Raw genomic sequence first — 26,370 nt, forward strand, 5'->3', positions numbered from 1 at the left:
GTGTCACAGTGGTGTAAGCAAGGATTATGTCCCTAGGTCTGGACACTGGGGGGTACCTGAAATATGGGTTGTATGTGCGCTGAGTGGACTGAAGTGTCAGGCACTCCTGTGGGCATTTGTGGGATGCAGTCACTTCAATTCCCAGCACCCCTCCCTTCCAGCTTGAGCTCACCTTTGTTTTTTGAAGACCTGGGAATGGGCCACATGGGGAGAAAGAGCCTCCAGTGGCTTCAGCAAAGCTGCTGTAGCACAGAGCCCCACTTCAGGATCAGGGCTCTCTCCCCTTGCACAGTATTGCTGGGGCCAACTGTGGCTCAGCATCCCACGAGCCAGCCCTGAGCCCCCATCCCTCCAGCCAGGCCTTTCCCGAGCCCCTGCTCCTCGTGTCCTGTACAGGGGCAGGGAACAGCGGGGCCCTTAGGGACAGCTCAAGAGGTTTGGCATCTCTTAGGTGACAGAGTGGGTGTGGTGCTGCCAGTGCTGGTTGCCCCCACCTGACCTGGCACGCGGGCAGAGCTCAGGGGAGGGAACAGGGGAGATGGGCTCGCTCCAAGCTGCTTTTTCCTGCCTATGCCAAGCCATTGCCTTTGGGCTGGCTTGTGTCCCGCCTGTGTTGGCTCCGAATAAATGTTAAACCCTTCGTGGGGCTGCCAAAGGGAAGAGAGTTTGAGGGGGCAGGAAGAAAGGAATGGCAGAGGCTGGATGGCATTTTCCTGGGGCTCTTGCACATCCCCAGGATACCGCTACCTGCCAGGAGGCCTTTGCGTGACTTGAAAAAATCACCGTTTATTGTTGCCCTTTCCAGTTAAATTTCCTTCCCTTGTCAATCCTTGATAAAAGGCTGTATGTTACGGCAGCTCTCAGGATAAAGCCAAAACAGACATGTCAGTCAGCACGAGGAAAACAAGCTGCTGATTTAAGACTGCAGTGCTGACTACATGCTCGGCTCAGTCACTGTATTGATGTCCCTTCCAAACAAACCTCCTCAAACTGGGAAATTATTCTTCTCCTTGGAGAAATTCAAAGGATGGGCAGCCCTCGAAGCGAGCTGAAGTGCAGGGAAATTACTGGGGCTTGCAGAATCATGTAACTTGGTCAGAAAGGTAAGTTCTTTGTTCAATTAAAAAATACAAACACATATTTTAGACTCATAAAGGTGAACATGAGCACACAGTGATAGGAAATGGAGCAGGCTTTATTCACATGGCAGTGTGTAATCCTCTTTGTTTCCAGGTGAAGGTCACGGATGGTCCAAGTAACTCTTAAGTAGCTTTTGCAAATCCGTGTATAATTTTCTTGTTGAATTCATGTGACAGTTACTTGTGAAGAGATGATGAAAGTATCTGTAAATATTCTTGAAATCTGTAAATTACTTGAAAGTCATTGTTCTATGAAACTTCTGAAAAGTGAACTTTCTGGAAGTTAGTATTTCCAAATATTTTGAAAAGTGAACTTTTCAACTATTTGGAAGCATTAACTTACACTTTCAGGTAATTTCAGATACCAGCAGCTCTTACAGACAGCTGATGTTCTGTCAGAAGGCCAGTATTTAGTAACTTCTATGGAAATAAATGCTTTGAACGCTGGACAATATTACCTTGCAAAACAAGCACTTTTTCTTTTCAGCGAAGAAAAACCATATATGAACTCAGAATTTACCACTACAGAGGGGAAATGTGTAACAAGTACTACATAGGGTGATAAAAGAGAGATGGGGTTGGAAAAGCAGAAATCTCTTTAGGGCTAAAACATGAGTTACCAGTCAAAACAGCCCATGCTTTGTGCCACTCTGTTAAGCTGTCCTGTTTCTGTTCCCTTCCCACCCTGCTGTAGGAAATCAAACCCTTTTGAGTCTGTGTTCAGTTATTAAAGCTAACACTCATTTGGCACATCCTTTGTTCTTACAGGTATAATGCCCTTCCTCTGGTCCTTGCTGATGATTTCCAGGGGGCACTCATTGTTTCACTTCCTCAAGGTTTCACTTCCTCAAATCCTTGAATATCTTCTAGAATTGAGTTACTGATTTGTCTGTTGGGTTCCTTTGTTGTAGGCCATCTTATGTTCCAAATATATTGTGCAAAGAAAATTCAAGAATATAAAATCTTTAAAATCTTAGAGAAAATTCCTGTTAAGACTAATTGAATCCCTCAAATGTGACTGTATTTCTCTCTTATGCCCATGCAAAACAAGCAAGCTTTGCCCCTGAAATGGCATGTTGTGGAGCCAGTATGGGTTAAGGCAGTTCTGATTTTCAAGGCAGCATTGGCCATTGCCAATTTGAAAGGGTATGAAGTGACCAGGAGAAAAGTAGCAAAAAGAGCAGCATTCCAACAAGCTTCTCTCAGAAATCACAACTTACATGCAAATTGTGACTTAAATATATGTCGGGTTTTGTTAACATTGTAAAAAATCTGTTCGCAGCAAGTATGAGAAGGTTTAATTATTTTTTTCCCCAGCGTGCTGATAGGAAGCTGAAGACAGTTGCAAGCAGTTGGTTTTCCACCTACTGCCACGGTGGTGGAAATTTATTCCTTCACTTTGCAAGCAAAGCAATCACAAGCAATCAAACTCCATTTGCCTGAAGGAGATCTCAGAGAAGCTGGACAAAGGTTTGCCCCCAATGAGCAGCAGTGTGTTGGTACTGCTGATCTCGCCCCCCGTGGCCACACACCCACAGCTGGGTCTCTCCTCTTCACCCACAGCCTGAGCAGCAGCAAAAGCCTCTCCTGAACAGGCCAACAGATGGAGAGACTTGTCCTTAGACAAACAGCTCCTGTCTCTCTTTGGGCCTAGTCCTGCCTCTGAAGTGGTCTGGGAGGCAGGGAATTCTGCTGGCTCCAGGGGCAGGCTGAAGGTTTTCATTTCGATGGCATTGCTCCGCTCTATGGGCTGTGGCTGGAAGAAGCTGCAAAAGCCAGAGTGCCTCAGGATGGGCACCAGCAGGGCATGGTCCTTCTGCTCACTCTTGCAGTGGCTGGGGAATGTATCAGTGAAATCTGAGGTAGTTTGGAAATCCGCACCAATTCCTAAGATGCAGTGATACATTTTAGGAGAAAAGTTTCCCTTTGTAGTACTACTAAGCTTCTTCCATGTCTGCGTATGGAAATTATACTTCCAGAGGTCATCATTAGGGCTGGAATTTGAAATCCCTCCACCAAAAATCAGCATAGAGTCTTTGCAGACTATTGAAGCGTGACCTACCACTGGAGGAGGTCCTTGGCTGAAAGTAAGAGAAACCAGCAGTTAAGGGGAGACCAAAAAGAAACTTAGCACTGATTTTAGCTTCTGTTTTCCTTTTGACTCAGAAGGATAACTGCTGAACAGCTGCATTGGGACATCAAAATTACACTGCTGACAGCTGCATCAACACCTTGCCAACAGCTCTCCCGAGCAAAGCCAACTGGAGGCCCAGGGATGGCAGCAGCACTGCATCCTGATCTGAACAATCCCTACAATTACCAAGAGGGCATCGTCTCCCTCTCCACCCGCACACAGTATCAAAGAGTAAGATTAATTCTCTTTCTCTGCTCTTTTAGTGTAACAAATAGAATAGTTTACCTTGTTCTGATGCTGGACCAGCTGCTGCTTCCAAAGTCCCACCTCCACAAGTCCCTCTGTTCAGTGAGCCCCATCAGCCCCCCAAAGAGGTACATGGCTGTGTGATAAACCACTGCCGAGTGGCCGTGCCGTGCTCCGGGACCACTGCTGTGACAGGGGCTGGAGACGCACAACCACTTCCTTGTACCTGAAACAAAAACACTCATTTATAGATGGATCAAATTTACCCTATTTGAGAGAGGATTTACTTCCTGCAGGAGGTAACTATTCAGTTGGAGAATAAGGGTTTCCAGTCTAAGCTTATTATGAGTTAACAGTTTAAATTCTGACACTGAAAAAGTGCATTTAAAAAAATCAGTTTTGAAATAAACTTTTAATGAAAATGTCAGATGCTGTGTGACAGATGCCATGGAAATTTTATTTACAGAGCAGTTTTTCCTTCAGCTTTGTCACTTCATTGACTCTGACACAGAAAGATACTTTCCTGGCTGTTAGAGGGAAAAACTCAGTCAACAAAAATTTTAATTCACTAATGTCTCTGCTTATTCTCCCTGTGAGGGAAGGATGAGATAAAACCATCATTTGTTTCAAAATAGTGACAGAATGGCCATCAGGTAACAAGTTATGTGTTTAGGAAATTGCTGGGAATCATCTCGTTTGCAATAATCAGACTAGTAATGAATATGCTAATAAACTATCTCCTGTCAGGTTTGACTCCCCGTGGTCAGTTGGAGACTTGAGATCAAAAGATGGCATTAATAGACTGAAATCAGGGTCCCTGCTGGATCTGAAAGTTTTTAGTAATCCTTGAAGAATTTTAGTGAGTAGTAAACAAACATTCTCCCTGATTTTCAGCTGTAAAACTGGCAAATACTGTAAAATGTATTCCACTGGAATAGTCTAATTAATTTCAGCAAGCAATTAACTGAACTGACAGACTTTATCTCTAAATGTTGTCGAAAAGAAGCCAAAACTAACTTAGAGCATTTCTACTGACAAGAATTTTCTTAGCAGAGCAAGCTCTCCTGCTGCAGTTGTTGTTTTACACTGGACCAAAACCTTATCCTTCTTTTTTAACTTACCAAAATGGAATTCCCAAAACTCCTGAGAAATGCCTTTGATGCCAAAGTATCCCCCATAGATGTACATGCTGGAATGGTACACGACTGCACTGTGACCTTTTCTGTTAGCTGGTGCAGAGCTCTAGAGCAGTTCAAAAATAAGACAAAAACCTATAGAGTCATATCAGCAGCAATGTCTGTCTTGGAAATACACTTTTTTTTTCCCCCACAAATGACCCTGCAGTCCCAAACTTTCCCTTGACTCCTCTATCAAGCAAAGGTAACCAGAGTGGTAACTGTGTCACATCTTAAAAAAAATAAATTTGGGTGTAATTTCAAGGTATAGAAGCATTGTGATGATGAAGTTTTAGTAGCAAAAAAATGAGTGATTCTTAATGTGTAGTGATACAAAATCAATCTCAATAGACCAAGCCATAAGTGCTTCCACTCAGGTTTCAATTAGTAGTGGCAGTAACTTGGTGAGTCCACGTGTTCACACTGAAGAATTGAAAAATGCTGCAGCACTTCACGTTCCAAAACGTATTAGCGTGGCTGCCAATCTGTTTTCACAACCCTACTTTTAAAAGCACAGGCTTCACGTATGGTTGCAATATTCCATTTAAAATTAGTTTTCTTGATAAGTATTTCAGAAAAACAGAAGCAGCAGCAGAGGAAAGGACTTAACTTCTTATATAGGACTTAAAATTTAAGAGCAGTATTTTTAAACACTGTTTTGAAGAAGGAAAAAGCCTTAAGTTATTGAAAGTGCAAAGAAATAAAGTACAGCCACATGTCTCTGAAGAGATGAGATTGGAACTGTTTGGGGGAACATATTTCAAAGCAATCTGTTTAATCAACAAAGCAACAGGCATTTGATTCACACATTCCCCACTTCCTGGCTCCTTACCTCCGTCTCTGCTGGTTCGTTGCAGCTCTGTGTCCATCTTGCGGAATCTGGGGGATTGAGTTAATAAAGCGCAGTTTAGATCCCGCACCACAAGAGGACACTCCTCCCACAGTAATTGTTCAAACTACACAGCTCATTTTCAAGGAAGTCGCGTCCTGGTGTTTTCTACTGACAAGGCTGAAGAAATCCCGCTAAGACAGCAGCACCGAGAGACTTGCAGGAGACACAGTTTGAACCGTTTTCCTCTGTCCTTATCTGATACAGAATTACACAGGTACCACACTGTATTCCTGTTTCCTAAAGCAAAATTTCATAATGCAGAAGTAACCTGTGATTTTCATCATTTTCTAAACTTGTAGGAATCCCAAATTTCCCTATGGATGTATGACTCCTTCTGCTTACCACATACACCTTATTATGGCAGACTTATTCCTTCTTGTTCTTTTTCATAGGTCCCTTAAATAACCCTCAAATAAAAGCCACCAATCACAGATCTGAGATCACTGTGAAGGAGAGGAAATATCAGATAACCCAGCACAGAGGTACAACAAGAAATCAGCGCAGGCTTGCATTACTTAAAGCTATTCTTGCCAAAAGATTTAAAATAATAACTATGAAACAGCTAGACACACTACCAATGTTGAATAACTCATTTCCAATTTCCACTGGTAAGTACTGTGAGTAATAAGATGCTTTCTCCTTTAAAATATGTTCTGAGGCTTTTCTTTCTTCCAGCAGGTTATCTCAGACAACTGATGGAAAACACAGAGGAAGGACTGAAAAAACCCCATTGACTTAAAGTTACATCGTGAAGTAGCAAAAGAAGCCAGTAAACTTAAATCTTGGTCTGGACACAAGATTTATTGGCTCAAAAAGAACTGAGCTTCTCTCTCCCCTCCCAGTCTGACATCAAAATAACAGTACTACTGTACACAGGATTTCCAAAGGGCAAATCCACGGTGTATAACATTGGTATTAAATTCAAATGCTCCTCTGTTTTTATTAGAATATACACTTAAGAGATCCCAAATGTTTGTTCTTAGAAGAAAAAAAAATCCATGTTATAAAATGTTGATGTTAATTTCCCACCTTATTTAATAATTGATTTCTCTTGCTCTAGCTTATGTGTTTCTTCAGTAAAAGTACAAATGAGATATACTTTACTGATCTAATTTCTTCTATAAGAGCTTCGTTTCTAAAATATATGTGGCATAAAAATAAAAATTAAATAATACATGAATTATCAGGTCTTATGATAAAATAGTAAACATAAGAAGGAGAGAAGGAGGAATGGAAATTCTGAGATCTTAAAATACATAAAATTTTCCCATAAAATCCTCTCTAATTGAAATAAGAGCAGCATCTCTGATAGCTTAACAGCCTAATTTTGAGAGGAAAATATGCACACAGTTTTACACACATTACTTGTTATAAAATTTAGGGAAGGCTGTGTTACAAGCAGCAGAAAACAGTTTGGTTCTCATTATTTATTACTGCCTATGAACTTGGAATGTCCCATGGAAAAGACTGGCTATTGTGTATCATACCAATGTCATATATCCAGAGAGGAGTTTTTGCTTGTGTGAAAGCAGAATCCACCATCCCACCAAAAATATACAGGCTGCCCTGCAAAATGCACAAATATTTGTCACTTACAGGAAGGCACACAACATGAAAATAATTTTGAAAACAACTCTTAAATGCAAAGGTTGCTATCAGCAAAATATAGTTAACAGTATGATGATATTTTAACAATTAATCCCAAAAAGCCACCAACTTTTAATTATTCTCTCTTTATTTTCTCCCAGTGGGAAGCCCTGAAGAACATTCTGCTGTTTAATGGGGACAGTATTTCAGAACTGCTCGTTCCTTGTCAGCCTGGGGCAGTTTCAGCACTGGGAATCTGGAGCTCTCTTGAGGCATTGCTCAGGTATATTGGATTATGCATGTTTAGGGAAATGTTTCACTGTGTGGTAGCTCTTGATATCCTAAATTCTGTCTTCCTCTCACAGGCAGTGCTGTAATTCTTACTTTGCTTTACTCCCCCGTCCCTCTTCTGCGCAAGTTCTGCAGTGAATGTTTTTATGCCATAGCTGATCATGTAAATGAATTCAGAGCAACTGTTACAACTGCACAGATAAGTCAGAGAAAGTGCTGCCAGTCTTTATCTGGTATTACTGCTACTTATTGAGCACTGACTGAGGAAACCACAGGGCTGCTGCAGAGCTGAATTACTGTCACTCTGTTCAGAAAGATTTCCAAACATTGGTTTGAACTACAACAACACAAAAATGCTTTCTGGGCATAGTATTTCAGTACATAATAACCTGTGGCATTTTTTTGCACTGGTAGGAAATAAAATGTCAGGATATGGACAATATAATCCTGGTCTACTACCTTATAAGCCACCATTGAATGTTCTTCCAATTCTTCTGGACCATCTCTTGAGCAATCCAACATTTCCCATTCATTTTTCACTATAAACCAAAGCTAAAGTTAAGACAGTGGTGCACTCAACATATAAACAGCAGGGAAAAGGTGAAAAGGTGGGCTTTAAGTGTGGCTGTGCTGCTTAAAATGAAGCATTTTGTCATCTTTCCTCTGTTAGAAATTAAATACATGCATTTTTCTATTTAGCAAATTTAAATATAATAGTAATAGTTACATTTAAATATAATAATTGTTACTGCTTTTACTTTAATTGTTGCCTACGTCAAATCTGTACAATTCCATGAGCAAGAACCCCTGCACAATTCTGTTTTATTCCAGTAACAACTGAACAGGGAAAACCATACATCAAGTCAAAAAATAAAAAGTCTTATATTTGATAGTGCCTTGATACTACAAACCTACAAGGTATTTTATTCATATGTTCCCTTTGTGCACAGCATGAACTATTGCTGTGTTAAGAGAGTCAGGAAAGCTCACTGATATCCCTTGCTAGAACCAGGATACTTTAAATGACTCAGTATTTCTGATCGAGGAAAAAAAACCCAAAAACAAAAGGAACTGAACTGAAATCAAAACTCTGTGGGACATTTGCAAGAGGAGCAAACACCCCCCATATGCCCAATGAACAAAAATCAGTTTATCCAGCCCTGTGATGGAAAGACTTTAAATGAGGATAATCTGTTAAGTACAGAGCATCCTCAATTTCATGATGACTGGATGTAGAATCGCTTTAATCCTGACCTACAAGAGAAGGGGCCAGCTCACCTGTGTGGTATCTCCAAAAGTCCCTCAGCGTGGTGCTGCCATGGCCTCCGTAGAGATAAACAAAGCCTCTGCAAACAGCACAGGCGTGTTTGTATCGGTCACAGGGACGCGGCTGCTGCACCTCGGCCGCTTCCCATGCACCGCGGCCAGCTCTTCCCTTCATGCTGAAAACCAGGATCTTATCCAAGAATCAACTCACAAAGGGCTGCCATGTCAGAGCAGGGTCCCAAAATATCAGGGACAGGGCTAAACCCTGTTTGGTCTGCAAAAAGACAAAAACGGAAAAAAGAAAAGTCTCCACCTTATGATAAAATGTTCCTGTGTTTTCTTTTCAATCCCCTCAAAAGCAACATTGGACAACTTTGTCCATCTGTGATAACATACTAACTTGAGTAAAGCACCTGAAATTCTGACTCAGATTCCTGTACCAGTGAGGCTGGGACAGGAGCATTCCTGGAGCTGAAAGTTTTCCAAGGAATATCAGTGAACTGAAATCAGTGAAGCTCCAACACAATACATTTACAATATCAAGGCTTGGTCTTTTTGCACAACTAAAAGAGTACTTTAGACAAACCAGTACTAAAAATAACTTTGGAAAGAGTGAATATTACAGATGGAAGTAATGCATTAGCAGTTGTCCAGAATTTGTTTAGACTTTTATCTGTAAACCTGCTGAAATGAGGATGCATCTGGAAAAAAATGACACCAGCCCTTCCCATGCCACAAGATGTCACTGTGTTCTGTGAAGACGTAAGTACCAGAAAGAAATTCTATTAATCCTCTTCAAAACAGTGGCTTATTTTAACACAGCACAACCCAACCCCCCCCCTCCCCCAGCATTAGACCAGATTTTGGAATTTGTGTTGATAATGTGTCTGAGGTGGCACATCACCAAATGAAGTGACAAAGTCTCCCAGTTCCAAGACTTTCCAGTGGGAGCCAAATTCCAGCTGCATTGAGGACCCAGGATGGAAATCAATAAGGAAGAGTCATTTACCTAACAGTAATATGTAAATCCAGGGCAAGCTGCACTTAACCTGAGGAAGAACAAAGATTACAGTAAAACAAGCTAAATAAAAAAGCTAGTTATTAATATGAAATTATTGTACCTAACTTAATTTATCATCCATTAATCTTTAAAATTTACCCTTTTTAAGACTGGAATATATTCAGTGACAAAGAGATGCTAGAGAATCTCTTGCAGCATATTCAGGCAAGATTAACTACTTCAATTTTGTTGGGTTTTTTTTTTTTTTATGCAAACCAGTATTATAAGCTATTACTGTAGAAACTGAATTATATTCTTTGTATGTTTTCTCTGAAGGAATGCAAAGATGGGTGGCTCTTACTAAAGGTGCATTTCTCATGTCCAGTGGAATTAGCAGATATGAAGTAATGATACATTATAGGTGTGTAAGTCCATAATGCTTTCTGGCATCCCATTGAAAAGGGAAAAGCAGCTGAAGGCATGAAACAGGGATTATCTCCCTAACTCTGCCAAGCTTCTTAGCAACCACAGCCAAATCATTCACTTCCAAAACTAAAACTAAATGGGGACAGTCACTTCCTTAGTACAACACTTCAAATTTGCTGATGCAGTGTGGTGTAACAGTGCCAAGGTATTACTGCTATTGATGTCATTAACTCTGAAAAGGGTGATAGGTTACTAATACTTTACAAAAGTAAAAGAGGCTTGTCCCCTTGCTGGTTTTTTTTTCTTTTTCTCAGTGATAAAGCTGGTTATTCTTCTTCCTACATATTTCTGCTTGTTTATCTTCCTCCAAGCCTTGCCTCCTGTTGTACAACCATTCAGAGATGATGACAGCCCTGATTTCATATAAGAGATTAGCAACAAAGTCTGGTCCAGCTGTTATCTAGCCCAGCTGAACTCTTGCAAGGTAGGCGAGCAGGATGGGATAACAAAAGGCCAAGTGTGGATGAACTGAATGGGTGTCACCTCCCAGTCACACCTTTTCAGCATCGGCTGGCCCCTGTGAGTCTTGGCCATTTACTCTCAGCTGAAGCATTCTTGGAAGCAGACCTACAATCTCTAACAATCAGTTAACTGCTCCACTCCACAGTTGGGGAAAAAACCTCACCAAGTTAATAATGAATCTTGCCTTTCATTGTTGGTATTTTAAATTGCAAACTTCACTCCCAGACTGCCTGTCTACAGAACCCAACCCACCAAAGTTCATCTACTGTCAACCTTAGCAGTCCCATTTCCACAGAAAAGCTGTTCCTCTTCTGAGAACAATGTCACCGAGCCTTGTCCTCTGTGTCCTGCACCATTGACCTCAGTTTCAACTTGATACAATATCAGTTATCCAACAGGAAGCTCTGACTTCAGAAAAAAAATCCAAGAAGACAACTCTGAACATTTTTATTCAACTTCTTTTTTTTTTTCCCAAAAACAGCTGTAGCACACACAAAATTGTCTGCTGCTCTCCAAAATCTTCTGCCATTCCATTCTAAAAATAGCTCCTGTGCAATCAATCCCAATTGTTAAAGGGCTGGAGGAGCTGAGTCGAGGGCCTGGAGAGCTGCAATTAATGCAGTAGCTATAGCACTGAGTATGTATCAATTAATGGCGCCCCACTACTGTTTCATAATACAAATAATTCAGGAAATGTAGCAAGACAGGAATTATTTCAGGAAATGTAGTTTATATGTTCATTATATAATGATTTATATTTTTGATAGATGTGGTTTATCGTACAAATGATTTATTTATTTAAAGTATTGCTTAAATAGATCTTCATTACAGCTTTTTTCTATCTTGGCCTCTTGATTCATTTCCATCTGTTTTCAATACACTCAGAAAAGTTTCATTTTTAAAATGATCAAGCTTTTTGGAATGTAATGAGATATGAAACCACTCATATGGGGAGGGGCCCAAGTAGGAAATCTTGTTCTGTTTTGGGGCCTTTTTGTTAATGACCCAGTTTTCTGAACTCAAGTCTTGAACCTTTCCACGCAGAACACTGCATTTTTTTCACTAGGCAACTTGATGTTTTACTGCTTTTCAAAAATAATAACAGATCTTCTCATTTGTACTTATCCTAGAAACCTTGGCTCTAGAGGTGGTTTTATTGTAAGTCTTGTTCTAATGGGACTGCCTGCATGAATGAGGAAACTCTGGAGACTTGCAAGGCTCTTACAAAGTTTTAGAAACAAACAAACCCAACTTGTTTAGAATAGGGAAAAAGGCTTTTTTTCAGTATATCATGTTTACTTGCAATGCTTCACTATGTGTGATAAATTTAGTATCCTCTGATTTGCAATTTTATTTTTTCCTAAACTCAAGATAAACCTGAACTGTTTCCCTGGTGGGTTGTCTTTTCAGAGATGCTCAGCTTCAGAGTTCCAACCTGAAAATGTGAATGGCTCTAGGACTGTTGGGTGTCTGTGACAGCTCAGTATTAATGGCATTCTGTACTGAAATAAGGGCCTGGCTTTGCCACGTGTTGTAAGGCATGCAATTACCACATGACTGAGCTTACAAGAACAGGAGTCAAGACAAAAGGAAGGGAGCAGAAAGAGGTATTGCTTCTACTGAGAAGAGAAGCTGAAGGACAGAAAGAGGGTTTGTAAAATGACAAATCAAAGCAGAAGACATGGCTCCATCCTGATTTCAGGGTTCAGAAGAAAGACAGGTACTTTCAAGTAAAACAATAACAACCCTGTTGTCTGAATAAAGCTTAGAGCAGACATACTAAAACCTGACAGAAAAACTGAGAGGCTTTTATTTGATTAACTCTTGGTTGAATTTTAACACGTTTAGGGCAGTATTTGTAAATATGATCACTGCTATATCTCAGTGCTTCAAAATGCTTTTTGACATGAACAGGTATTTTAAAGGGGGCAACTCTTCTGAAACAGCATATATTACAGTCTCTGTATGTAACTGCTCCTTCTGGAGAGAGCAGTGCCACAGCACTGAGGGCACTGGCACCATCACTGCACAGCAGAGGAGAACATCATTGGTCTCTCCCAGAGAAAAGCTCACTGCCTGTTTCTGGAGCTCTGCAGGCAAGATATTGCTTTTTTTTAATTCAGATCACATTAATATTAAAGCTTTAATTTTAGAAGTTCATAATACATTTATGTTTGTGTATCATTCCAAAATTAATATTTGCAAATTGACATTATTAATATATTGTCTTTTGTTTTTTTCTAGAAGCTTTCACCCAGAAATGAAAATCCTTTAGTCATTAGTGTTTTGTAGCACTATTTCATCTCTGTTACAAAGTGAACTCTTAAGTAGTAATAAATTAACTTATTAAATAAAAATATATGCAATTGTATTTCCTATATGTTAGGTATATATCTTATTTTTAAGTAAACAAATACAAAAATACAAACTTGGTTTAGAATAATACAGTAAATATTTCATCTATTTCCCAGACATGGTGGAGGAGGAAGTATCTGGAAAAAAGAAATTCAGTATTTTAAATATTTATGGGGTTGTTACATTTTTATATACACTTCTAGCATATGAATCAGGAAATTGCCTTTTCTACTGTATTTAAATATGTTTTATGGTAAGATGAAAGTGCATACATATTTGCCACCTTAGTTTCCTTAGTAGATTAAAATTTCATTTGCTGGAGATTTTTTGTTTGGTTTTTGTTTGCTAGTTATTTGATAATTTTTTTTTTTTTTAAGAATGGGCTTTTTTATAAAATAAAAATTAGAATATATAGTTTTGATTAGTGGATCTCCCCAGGTAATCTGTCATTTAACTGCATCTCAATTTTGAATGAAGTTTCTGAGAAAGAACTTCCCTAAATACACATCCATGGGTGGCACAAGTATAGCATTTATGGGTATATAAATCCAGGGTAGCAGCCATGTCTGATCAAAAGTTTATACTCATAATCAATGTGTGCATAGGTTTTATTTATATATGGTCCTTAATATAATAGGATATTTACCTCAGGAACCTAATCTGCTTTTCAAATCTTCTTTAGGGTCCTGTTGGTGACTCCACCTATAGGCAGAACTCAGTCTCTGGTTGTGGTCTCAGCACCTAAATGGAATGGGCACCCTGACTGTGGAAGTGTTGCTGCAGCAGGGCAGCTCTTCAGCAATTACCCAAGACAAACAGGTGATTTTGCATCTTCTAGGAATGGCAGAGGGAGGAAATACAGGTTCCTGGTCCTCAGACTTTATGAGAAAAGAAATGAGAAATTCCCACCGTGTTCTCAGGGCAGTCTTAAGATGTATTTGGCCTTTTAGCCTTTCCTTGGAAGTAATTTGTACTGTCACCACTGGAGCAGGTCATTTCAATGCACAGGTCATCACCCTTCCCCCAGAAATTGCAGTTCTCAGTGTTCCTAGAAGGAATCATTTGGGGATTTCACAAAAACTAACTAGCTGGATTCTTTCAAGATACAGTAGGCAGGTGCCCTGGAGATGGAATGTAATAAATCTGTCCTTAGGTGTGACTGAATGCATCTTCTTGACAGCTTGTGACCTGCTGCTGAAGTAACTTCAGAATACTTTATTTCCTAAGGGAGACTCTGCTCACACTAATTCACAAAATTTTCTAGGTTAGGAAGAAAGACTCTGGTTGACAAAGGAGTCAGTGGCTGCTCAGCCTGACTACTCTCCTCAGGCACAAATTAAGGGACTAGAGTATATGCCTGACAGCTGAGAGTATAGCAGTGAAAAACTATTATCTTCCATTAAAAACAAAAAGTCGGCATTGAATTTTACTTGGTTGTTCTTTATATCTCCTGACTGAGGAAAAGAAGCATCTAATAAAACACTCAGTCACACTTAAAACTTAATGCCACACTTCATGGAAGAGAGACATTGTGTTTTTCTTGTCCTGTGACATTTTGCCCTCAGAGAAACATGCAGCAATGAGCTAGAGAAGACATACAAGGTTATGAGAATAGCAGAAACTGTAGCTTAAAGAAATATGAAAAAGGAAAGAGAGGGCATTTGGCAATCAGAAAAATAAAAAGTTCCAGCTGGCAGACACTAAAACATCCAGATATACTGTTAGAATCAGTATGAATTTAGATTATTCTGTACGGGAGAAGTCATGAGAGACTTGTGTGAGAAAAACTCAGATGGCACAACTGGAATGACTGTCAGTCATGACTGGAGAAAAAACTCAGTACAAAAAGATCTTTTATAGGGAGATGAATTTATACCATCAGGTGAAAGATGGTTGCATAAAATCATGATATAATTGCATAGCTGAAATGGATTGCATAGAGAAGAATAGCTGCATTTTAGTCTGGCAAGGAAAACAAAGGTGTCAGCTGACAAACAGTAATAATAACTGTGATGGTTCACTATAACCTTGATGCCAACAGTTACTGGGCTGCACCATCAAATGGAAAAAAAAAAACCAAACCCACATCATTGCAGTATATAAAAGAGACAGAAAGCATATGAGTAACTTTAGACATACACGTTGTCGCTCCAAATTCAAATAGAATTACTCATGTGAATAAAACCAGTGATATGCATGAGCCTGCACAATGTAGCCTAGATACCAGAGCAAAAGAAGGACCAACTCTTTTGTCAGAAGCCTGAAAAAATGTTTTCCAAGCTGTTTTCATATTCAGACTCCAAATGACAAGGTCCGTTTTGGACTGGAGTCCAGCTTTCTGAAAAATTCTCACTCCCAGCTGACATGGTCCAGTATTCATCCCAAGCCAGATGCACTTTGGCTTGGGTTTTGGATGGTTGCATTTCTTTGTTTGTCTTTTGCTCGACAGAAGGCATTTTGTGCTTTATGCTCTTTGACTGTGGAAAAGGGAATGAGCAAAAAGAGGGTGGTGAATCTCCTAAACTGGAAGCAGGCAGCAAGAGCTCTGGCAATTCCTACCACAGACCTCCTGCGCAGCATCGCGGAAGCGGCAGGTCCCTGTCCCCAGCGGTCTCCTGGCTGCTGAGCGCTGACGGCGCTTCCTTCCTTTTACGCGCTTTGTTTCTTTTCGTACCTTTTGAGTGAAAGCGACTTTGTGCACAGCTGCACACAGCCCCGCTGTCCAGCAGCACCGCGGTGTGCACGGCCAGACTGTGCCGGTGTTTGCTGGGCGTCCACGAGCGCTGCTCAGTGCCCTCCCCGCCTTCCCTCAGCGCCCCTTCTCCCCCCGGAGCTCGGGCGCTGCTCCTCGGCGGGCCCCGGGCTGGCCTTGGCTGCTGCAGGTGCCCCCGCTGGCGGGCAGGCCTCAGCGCCCTCTCCTGTAATTCCCACCACGGCTGGGCTTGTCCTCACCCAGAGGGAACAAGGAAAAGAAAAGAGGGGAAAACACTCTCGTAAGCCGGCATGTGTCAGGGGTGCAACAAGCCCGGCCGCGCCCGCTGCCGCCCCTCGGGCCCGCCCCAGGCACCCCGCCCCAGGCACGGAGCCCAGCGGGGCGGCAGGGAGATCCCCGGCCGCAGCCGCGGGCGGGAGCGGCGCGCCCGTCCCGCACGGCCGGCAGCCCGCGGCAGCCGCCCCCGCGTCCCGGGGGCAGCAGCCGAGCGCCCCCGCCCTCCCCCGGCCTTACCCTCCCCTCCCCTGCCGCGGGCGGCGGGGCCGGCGGCGAGCCCGGGGTGGGCGGAGGCGCGGCCGCTGCCCGGAGCCTGCGCGGCGCCGCTGGGGCCGCTCGGGGCCGCCCGCCCCGCGGGTGGGGATGCGCTCGGGGCCGAGCGGGTGGGCTCCGGGTTCTGTCCGTGTCCCTGCGGCCGGGGCACGGCCGGAGCGGCGCCGCGGCGGGGAGGCTGAGCCGAGGATGCGCGGGGTGCTGCGGGCTTGTTCCTTGCGGGAAGGAACGTCTCGTAGTCGTTATTTGCCCTCTTAGTCATGGGGAAAGTGCAAAAATCTCGTTTCTGGCCTGAACGTAGCCAGAAACAAACATCTCTATAACTTTTGGGTTTGGTTTTTTTTTTTTTTTTTCTGTGGTAGCGGCGGTGGGAAGGGGGAGGACGGAGAGCGGTGTTTGTTGGCGTGCTCCGTTTCAAGCCGTTTCAAATCAGGGTTTAGCCCAAAGATCCCTTTGCACGCTTTTCAGTGAGCCGCAGCCCCAGCGCTTGCTTGGACTTGTGTCCTTGGCTTTCCGTTCGCCTGCCACCGGCTCGCTTTTTTGCCTGTTCCTCGTTTACAGCTACATAAGGCTTCAGAAAACAGGAATGAAACTCCCCCACCCACACGTGCATCTATTTTCCATGCTGACATATTTCCCTGCTTTGAGGCGGAGGCTAAAGCTTTCCCCCTAGTATTGTTCCTAAAAAAAGAACTACTTGGGTAGCTGCAAGTGAAGGCCAACAGATAGACCCAGTCCATAGCAATGCAAAGCATATGGTTTGGACTATATAAATAATGCAAATTCATTTTATTTTAATATATTATGTATAATATATCCGACTGTAGTAGTGATGCGTGCTTCTGAATTTTGTCGTTCTAGAACTCAAGTGTTATTGAGAGGCCAGTCCAGAGCTACAGTGCAGCAATTTCTCCAATCTTAATTGTGTTCTCCTAGGAATTAAAAAAAACACCAACAACCCAACAACAAAACCCAAACCCCAAACCAAACCCACACATATTTCATAAAAAGAACTCTGAGATCATTAGCTAACATTTGGAAGTCCCTCAAATTAACATGCGTGAAGGACTGTGGCCAAACTCCCACTGGCTCCCATAAAAGCAGTAATCAGTCCTTCAAGTAAGATTCTCCACAAAATAACACCCAGAAGCCCCTGCAGAAAGGATTGCCAATCTCACCATCTGACTAGATTAAAAACAGCAGTAACAATGTGATAATTGACAGAAGAAACTTCCCTGACAAGGAATGAATCAGTGTTTATTTTTAGCCTTTCCCCCAAAACACTTTATTTAAATGAAAGATTAGCTAATTATTTCCGTCGTTGTATTGTCCACACTAGAAACAGGAGGTGGCAGATCTGCACTTTTCTTTGGCTCTTCCTTTGAGGTCTGCACCCTGGAAGGGTGAGATTTTGCCAGTTGTCTTTTCATTTTCAGTCTGATCAAATATGAACAGTATGATGGTTTCACTGAATTTAGACACCCCCCCCCCATCTTTTTTTTTTTTTTTTTTTTTTTTTTTTTTTTTTTTTTTTTTTTTTTTTTTTTTTTTCCTGAGTAGAAACTCCAGCAAAGGTGCCAGAAAATGTAAATTGTGATTGTGGCTGTATCCCACCTTTGCTCCAAGCTTCTCTTGCCAGCAAGTCATTAATCCTGTTCCTGCAACTGCTCACTGCAGCCTTTTGCACTGACAGAGCACTTGCATTCCAAGAAGATAATTTCCTTTCTCTGTGTACAGGAGCCAGCAATAAAATTTTATCTAGGAGAAAGCAGCTTACCTAAGAAAAGGCTAGCAAAAATATTTGTTCTGTTTTATTGGAGAAATGTGAGGAAACTGTATCGATCCCATAGATACTAAGTAATATCTGTGTTTCTGATAATAAGCATTTGGGTTCTGCTTTTTTTTTTTTTTGAAGGGAGAACTTATTTTTTCTGAGTTTTTTTTCTTCTTACATTTTTCCTGATTTTTTAAAAATTCTGAATGAATTGTGGATTGCAGCATGGGTGTCATAAGTAGAAAATTAATCAAACTGCTTTGAAAATGTCTGAGGATACTTTTTTTTTTTTTGTTCTTATCTTAACTGCTGTGGAATTAAGACACATAAATTACTCATTGTTTCATTCAACCACATATCCATAATATGATGGTTGCTGCAAAGCACACAAAGAGCTGGTTTACCAGTCTCTCACTTTCTGTGGCTCAAAGCAATTGTACCACACTAAATTCATAAGTCAAATCAAACTAATTTTAGTCCTGGAGAATGAGTCTCATTTTCAGCATTTGAGTCTTTATTCTTCAATGCAAAATGTTTGTGTGTATTTTCTTTTCTACACTTGTTAATATTTCATACAATTTTGAATATGAGTACTTTGGTTAGACCAATTCTAGGTAAAATAGTTTATTTGTACTAATTTAGTGTATACTTTTTCATTCTTGAACAGAGTGAAATGTGAAATAGAAGTAAATGATCATAATGTGAAAGTCTCAGTTTTATGTGCACCCCACTGATCTCTTTCAGAAGTTAGAGGGAGAAGCTCCACTGTTGTTTTGCTCTTAGGAGCAGCCTGAACCTTCAGCATCTCATTTCATATGTTACTGCAAAAGATGCATCAAAATGGGATTTTTCCTAGAAAGAAAAGTATTGTTTTTTCTATTTCTTCATCTCCTAAAGAGACCTGACAGAAAGGGCTGCTCACTGGGATGAGCTCTGCCGTGCAAGTATTAACAGTATTAACGGCAATGGTGCCTCCACAACCCCAGATAACTCAATTCCTGCTTAGAAGTAAGATGCCTGTAATGCTAATGGGAACATTGTATGAAATTATTTAATCTGTGGGCAATCAGGCCAAACAAATACATGAATCATTCATAATCATTCCTACATATCTGCTTTGCAAGAGATACAGTTAAGTACAAAGGAAAACATTACAGATGGGGGGAGGGTGAAACAGAGAATTAGGTAGATTGGTACAACTGACATGAAATACATGGGGTTTTAACCAGAATTTATTGGCTATAGGCCAAGTCCAAAAAACAAGTGTTTAGAGCAGAATTTGAGTTCCTAAGTCTAAAACAGAGTTGGTGGAAAAACCCCAGTGAGCTGTGTCTGACCTTGCATCATGCCTAGATTCCCAAACCACATTTCCTGTTTATACAGAAGCTATATTCTGCTGTATAGAGCCTCTCTGTGTGCCTAGATCTGCACCAGTTCAACAGGGCTGAGCAGCTTGGCACTCTTTCATATCTCAGGTCAATCAGGAACTAAAAGCTTTGTGTTGCTTCATTCAGTTCCCCAGAGAGGCTCAGTTCAAGAGGTAATCCTCAAACCTCTCTAAAGGATGCCAATCAGACTGAGTCTTGACAACTGGAGCTGTACCTATTCTCTCTAAAGGACATTTATGTGATCTACTAGAGCAGGTAAAGCATTTATCCTGCAAGTGGAAGGTCTGAGTTCAGGGCCTGTTCTTTGCAGATCAGAGATACCAGCAGCCATATTGAAGTCTGGGTGTGTAAGTATTCACATGAAACCAGTTTCAAAGCTTGATCACTCATTGTCACAGCTCCATCCCCTGCACAGGGCACTCCGGAGCAGGTAGTAAAGCTCTGTACAAGGATGCTTAAATAAGCACTGATGTATTCCTCTCAGATGTGACTAATGCCATGCCAGCAGAGGGGGCTGAAAAGTAGCTGAGAGGCAGCATTAGGGTGGTGGTAGTACCTCTGAATATAGCTGTGCCAGGGGCCTCCTCCTTCAGCATGTTCCTGCTCTTAAGGAAGCAAAAATCTACATTCATTGTCTAAACTATTTCAATATGGAAAGCTGATTTTTTTTTTTTTAATAGATAAGTTACCAATTTTTAACAGAAATGTTCCTCTCAGCCTAGCAATTGCTACTCAGGAGTTTGAATTTGCAGGTAACAGGTTGGTAGATATAAGCAGCACTGGCTGCTGGTTAACTCTCCTGGAGTCCCTTCAGTGAATACAGGTTTGGGAATTACCACTGGATGGCAATCTCGTGCCACAGAGGCTGTAACCACCTGTGATTTTATTTGGCTGCAAACACAGACATTTTTAAAAGACTTCTACTTCTTCCAAATACCATCATAGAGTTACTCCAAGGCCTTTAGTTTAATTTGGAGTTGCACCAGCATAGCTGGGACAATATGAACCAGATGTTGAGAAGTGATATTTTGACTGTTAATTCAATTGATAAAGTTTTGAACAATTTATGAGACATAAATACAAGGAGCAAGAATAGAAGCTCTGGCCATGAAAGACCAAGAGCACCCAGCATCACTTCTGTGTTATTACAATCTACACTAAATTCTAATCATCAACCTTTAATGCCTTGTTACAAGCCAATGGTTTCACCCTTAACACTGCTGTATTATACACAGTATTCTTTAAAGAATTTTTGACTATGGCTGGCTTAAAACAAGAAGTTATCTTAGTTCTGAAAGTCAACATTTGAAGACTTGGTTTTAAGATTTCCAGTCTATGTATTTAAAATGTTTGGAGAGTGTTTCAATAATTTCTAATCCCAAATATTATGTTTTTATTTTGAAATATTTGAATAATGGCTCATTTTTTCCACATAGAATAATCATTCTGTAAAAGTCAACATTTTTGTCAGAAGGTATTGAGGTTTTTAAAAGGAATCAATTTTGGACTAAATCTGCATTGTTAAAAAGTGGTGATTTTTTTCAGCTGTCTAGTGGAATAGAATCCTATTCACAATAACTCTTTAGTAAAGATAACCCATTTGGTTTAATCTTCTCTATACTTGTTGTGTATCAATGGGGTGTATGGGAAAACACCAGGAAATTACTGCAAGTACATTTGAACATCAGGGAAATATCTTCCTTAAATTTGTGCTTCTGCTCCTTTTCTGTTGCTACTGATGGTAACATCTCTTTCCCATTAAGAGCTTCAGTTCCCTAACCCCAGACTGCACAATACTCTAAACATTAGGAATATCTGACAAGTTCAAGAACTCCTGCAGTAAAGTCATCTTCTCTACCTTCACTTTCACCAAAACTATCACTAGAGCTGGTAACCAATTTAAGCTGAGGTGTTTTCTATTTTGGGGCTGGTAGCAAATCTCTGGTTTCAGCCAGGGAAGGAAGTGCTCAGAGTGTTTTATCACAGCCAACTCTTGTGATTTACTTGGCATAACTGGAAGAAGGAAACTATGTAAATATGGGCTAAAGCTTATTCTTGGGAAATGCACAGTTCCATGGACTTGCAATCTTTAATGTATATTTTTGGTTATTCCTTGCTGTCACTTCAGTTCTCTATTTGTAGTATGAGAATAATAACCCACAAATTCTGTGTTGCTTGACAGAAGAGTTCCTTTCATGGGCTAAACTTACTCAGAGGCAAACCAGTCAGGCTCAGGGTAAGAATGTTTCAGCACACCTCTCCTCCCCTCCCTGGTTTTTAATTCTAAATTAAGAATTGGCTGTAATAGCTGAATAACACAGCAACTTGAATATATTCAGAGAATAGTCTGGAAATTATTGTCTTCTCACAGTTCTGCCCTTCTGTCTTTACACTTGATGCTGGGACTTAGAGCATTCCCAGTTGACAGGATAGTCTGTAATTCCCCTATAAAGAACCTGTGTCTCACCCACTTTAGTGTATGTACCCTTGCTATTCACTGAATAGCTGGTAGTTAATTTAATTTTTAAAATCTATTTTGTGGCAATTCCCCAGGGCTGTGTTCTTGTTTGTGGTTTCTGTGTATTAGCTATTGTAGTTATTGGTAGTTAAGAGAGATGCTCTTAAGGAGAAGTTACAAGCTCTAGGTAGCATAAGTGGAGAACTGAGATCCAGGGAAAAAAAGGGATTTGCCCAAGGTCACATGCAAGTTTTGTGGCAGTGTTAATCTACCTGATCTGATTATCTAAGGCATGTAGGCACCAACGCATATTTAGATGCATGTATCAGCCACAGGAATGCTAAACTGGATAAGTTAGTTTGGGAAAATAAAGGGAGGAAGAAAAAGAATAAAAGGCATGCTTGGCACTACTTGAAGACTTTGCAAGAAATTTCTACTTTTCCATTCTTTGAATACTTTGGAAATACATAAACACTGCATTTTAAAATGTTGTTTCAAGCTGGAATAGCATCTGTTAAATGCAGTTAAGAAACATCTGTTTTTCCATTCCTGGAACCCTGAGCTGAGGCAGCTGTTTTCCTGTCAGCTCTGCTGTGGAGCAAAATTGGTTCAATAGGTCATTTTGTTCTCTCCATTTCTTAGTTCTCAGTTTCCTATTAAAAAGATATCCAGCATGGGTAAGCAGGAGGGGAAAGGAGATTCGACTCATAAAGGCATTTAGCTGCTTATGCTCCCCCTGAAATAATCAGGCATTAAAAGCATGAATAACATTGAGATTTTGCACCATGATCTGATATTTAATTAGCAATGAAAATCTGTATCATTCAGTCAGTGGCATTAAAATTGGGTAACAAGTACACTGAGTTGGCAGAACCTTCTATATGTAACCTTACTGAAAAATGACAGCACCCCTGTTTTGAAAACAACTGGAAAAGGACATGTTGTGACTTTCTGTCATGAACATTTTGTTGACAAAGAAAGCCATTGGAGTCCTGTTTCTTATATGGATATAATTTGGCATCATTCACATGACTTAAAAAGCAAAACTAATCCAGAGGAAGGGTTTCTTCTTTTTTTTCCCTTAGATGTGACCTTTCCCTCCCACTTTGTGACTTTAAAATACTGACGAAGTGAGTCCTAATCTGAGGAAGAGTTTCCAAAACAGAATTGGAGATGCAGCACTTTCTGTGGCAGGGTCTTGCAAAGTGCTGATGGTATAAATTAACTGATGGGGGTCAGGAAGTTTGTGAAAGGCAGATAGGGTGTAGGAAGGGAAAAGGGAGTTGAACAAGTAGTGGGCAGTTGCAAGCAGCTTCCTGACACTATTTACTTGGTGAAACATTTTGTTTCCTCCAGAGCAGTGTTTGACTTTGCTTTCATCATTGCCAGTGTAAGTTAAATGCTGTTGTTTGTGTCATGTCTGGCTTACATTGCCCAGCATTCACAGTCTGATACTGACATGAGCATTCCCTAGCTAGACTGGAGTTATCTAAATCTACATGGTGATACGATCCTTCCAAACCCCAACTAAACTACAGACAAATGCATGGTTTCATTAAATATTATCTAGTCTGACTGCCATGAGAGACTATGCCATTTTACTTCATGAATGGCAAAATGATAATAGCATGTGTATATGAAAAATGCTGTTGCCAATGTATAGTTTGGAATGGGATGATGCAGGTTTCTGTGATGCTTGGATTTCTAGTCCATTTTCCTCAATGCTGTCTTCATCTGCTTTCTTCAGTCTCATGTATTTGCCATATATGCACTTTTTTGTGCAAAAGGGGAGGCTCAAATTGAATATTAGGAATTTCTTCACTGAATGAGTTGTTAAGTGGAGCAGTTTGTCCAGGGAAGTGGTGGAGTCACCATCCCTGGAAGTGTTCAAAAAACAGGTAGGCATGGCACTTTTTTATGTGGTTTAGTGGGCATGGCCATACTTGTTTGAAGACTGCACTTGATGATCTTGGAGGCCTTTTCCTTGATGAATCTTGGTTTTGTAATTTGTCTGAACACAGTTACTGTTGTTGTCTGTTTGGAGCACCAATATCTGGAACTGCTGTGACTTAGAGAGTCACAGTGGTGTGATTCAAACGACCAGCACCTGTTACAGAAAACTCCTGCAGGATGTGAACACAAACGTGCTTTTGCACTGCTTGAGTTCCACCGTAGTCCCGCTCTTCCTCATGGATTGTCTCCCACCTGGAGCTTTACGTAGGAACGAGGGACATCTAGTGGCTCATCAGAACATAGCAAAGGAAGATGTTCTGCCCCAAAAGGTACATTGTTGTGCAAAGAAAACGGTTTAATGAAAATTAAGCTAAAGACTGTCTTAGTAGTTGAAATGTAGTTTCAATAGATGTAATTCCTTTAGCTAAGAGTCAAATAATCTGTGATGAATTTTATTTTTGTGTTTCTTTTTTGAAAAGGTGGGCTGGCTTTGAAACTTACACAGGTTAAATGTGTTTGGTACCTAATTTCAGGAGGATAGAACATCCTCTTGCACTAGGAGAAGCTGAGATACAGCATATGTGGGTAAGAAACAGAAGCAAATCACGCAACACAGTCTTATATATTTTTTTGATCCCCTAAATGAACAAATTTATTTTATGCATGGGAATTCAGGATGTGATTAATTAGACTCGGTGATACCTGATAGCTTTTAATGACGATAAATGAATGTGAAGAGCAGTTAAATGGAACTTTTTTGTTTCTCTGCAGTATGTTTCCTATTTTAATATTTAAATAATGAGTTTCTTTAACAAGTAACACACTCTGAGTCATGTTTTCCTCTCTCCCTTTTGTTCTTATCCTAACCAGTAACTTCTTGTCATCCAATAGCTTTTATTATGAGAGATGAGGTGCACTTAAGAGAAGCAAAAATATCTGCATTGAATTATACACTAGTTTTGTATTGTGAGCACATTTGTGCTAGGTTTGCCATTCTGTCTTTTTCTAGTCTGTACTAAAAATCTGGATGAAGTCTATTATGATGCTCAGACCAGGGTAGTGTTTGACCTCTCAACCTGCAATAAATAAAACTGAGAGACCAATGTCAGGTAGTCAAGGATGTAATCTCTGAATTTGTCTTGTTCCCATCCTAACCCCACCAAAAAAAAAAACAAAAAAACAAACCAAATTCCATTGATGCAGACAGAGCTGGAGTATTTTGGCTGGAGCATGTGACTAAAGAAGGCAGCCTACATATTAAGAGGGAGGCTTCTCTGCAAATGAGAGCAAATCATTGCCAAATATTAAGACAGATAATCTTCAGAGAGCAACAGGAGGCATTCTGTCTCACCTGAAATGCTGATAAAACCTGGAAGCCATGGGAGTGAGAGTAGACTGAGAAAAGACGAATGACTTGTTATTTTGCAAAGATGTGTAACTTGAGAACTTTTTTAAAAGAGTAAGGAGTGATGATAAAGAAAATCTTTGCTAACCAAAAGAATTTTGTCTTCCCTTTCCCCTCTTAACAGACTGAACTGGAAGCTTGTAGGCATTGGTAGTTAAGCTAAGGAAATTGTCAATAAGTAAGCAAATGGCTCTCCTAGCCCAGTTCCATGTGGAGCCCCTCTGAAGACCCTCTGCTAGGGGTCAGGGAGGGATTCTCAGTCTATGTGTGTGCCATTACAATGATGTAGGAACAGTTATTTTAAAGTTGCTCAGCTTGCATTAAGAGCTTGGAACACAGAAAATGGGTCCCGTGGTTCGAGCTGGTGTTGCGGGGGGTTGTTATTGGTTATTGTTTCATCAAGACACACTGGAAGCAGGTACTTTAATTATGTCCTACAGTTAATGAGTAGTGGAGAGAATATGGCAGTAGAATGATCTTATAATCATTAAGACTAATGAAAATGTTTCTTTACAGTAAGGTAATAGCAGCCTTTATTTATGTGATTGAATCTGCAGTTTTAGGTGAACCAAGAGGCACAAAGTTATGTTGTTGAGGTCCCATTTATCTCCAGTTTGTTTCAACAAGAATTCATTGCAGAGAGAAGTTGCCATGAAGAGAGATTTAAAAGGTTTCTGTTTGGATCTCTAGTGAAGGCTACATTTAGGATGTGAACATGGATATACCATGTTGCTGGCAACATTCAAACTAGTATTAGGAACATGTGAGCTGGAGTTGGTTTAGCTGGCAAATAATTCTATTTGAGAAACTTCTGGGAAAGAATGGCAAAGCCAAGGTACACCTAACAATATATATGAACTATCATGATGCAAGTGTGGTCAATGACCAGAATGAGGAAAAAAGAAGCAGACTGGCTTTTTATCAAATATTTATTAAACATGAACTTCTTAAATCTCTATTTACCTTTACCACTGTGAGACTCTCGTTACCACATTACCACTTTACTGATTAAAAGGGCAGTGCAAAATGAACCTAGAGTTACATGAGTTTTAGAGTGAATAATTTTCCTTGTGAAAAGATTTAGGAAAAATTAACTG

At 40.6% G+C, this 26,370-nt stretch overlaps 1 protein-coding gene and 2 long non-coding RNA genes across 8 annotated transcripts; 2 read left to right on the forward strand and 1 right to left on the reverse strand.

The window, feature by feature from the left end:
- Positions 1-1,174: 1,174 nt before the first annotated feature.
- LOC128809771 (leucine-zipper-like transcriptional regulator 1) lies at positions 1,175-16,344 on the reverse strand. 6 transcript variants are annotated; one of them, XM_053982033.1, is made up of 10 exons: positions 16,260-16,344; positions 15,600-15,707; positions 9,740-9,779; positions 8,743-9,004; positions 7,924-8,003; positions 7,074-7,152; positions 5,527-5,573; positions 4,641-4,761; positions 3,559-3,745; positions 1,175-3,220 (listed from the first exon to the last, which is right to left on the reverse strand). In XM_053982033.1, exons 4-10 carry the CDS (start codon positions 8,903-8,905, stop codon positions 2,554-2,556), a joined length of 1,344 nt encoding a protein of 447 aa, XP_053838008.1. In that variant the 5' UTR covers positions 8,906-9,004; positions 9,740-9,779; positions 15,600-15,707; positions 16,260-16,344; the 3' UTR covers positions 1,175-2,553. The 6 variants fall into 6 exon arrangements, with proteins under 6 accessions (XP_053838008.1, XP_053838009.1, XP_053838007.1 ...); XM_053982034.1 differs by lacking the exon at positions 16,260-16,344 and adding an exon at positions 13,680-13,774 and having other exon boundaries at positions 15,600-16,020; XM_053982032.1 differs by lacking the exon at positions 16,260-16,344 and having other exon boundaries at positions 15,600-16,020.
- Positions 3,323-6,061, forward strand: LOC128809774 (uncharacterized). Its single transcript, XR_008437845.1, has 3 exons — positions 3,323-3,504; positions 5,552-5,800; positions 5,979-6,061. It is a non-coding gene; the product is annotated as an uncharacterized LOC128809774 (long non-coding RNA).
- LOC128809773 (uncharacterized) lies at positions 6,265-13,004 on the forward strand. The gene is made up of 4 exons (XR_008437844.1): positions 6,265-6,485; positions 7,335-7,456; positions 10,471-10,640; positions 12,089-13,004. It is a non-coding gene; the product is annotated as an uncharacterized LOC128809773 (long non-coding RNA).
- Positions 16,345-26,370: the final 10,026 nt, after the last annotated feature.

This window comes from Vidua macroura, chromosome 7 (genome assembly GCF_024509145.1).
Source record: "Vidua macroura isolate BioBank_ID:100142 chromosome 7, ASM2450914v1, whole genome shotgun sequence".
In the NCBI taxonomy this organism is placed as follows: Eukaryota; Metazoa; Chordata; class Aves; order Passeriformes; family Viduidae; genus Vidua; species Vidua macroura.

Coding starts and splice junctions, on each gene's coding strand:
- LOC128809771 (XM_053982033.1), bottom strand. CDS start 8,905: ATGAAGGGAAGAGCTGGCCGCGGTGCATGGGAAGCGGCCGAGGTGCAG. Junction 8,004..8,742: donor CTTTTGGAGATACCACACAG/GTGAGCTGGCCC, acceptor TTTGGTTTATAG/TGAAAAATGAATGGGAAATG. Junction 5,574..7,073: donor TCTCTGGATATATGACATTG/GTATGATACACA, acceptor TCAATCCCCCAG/ATTCCGCAAGATGGACACAG.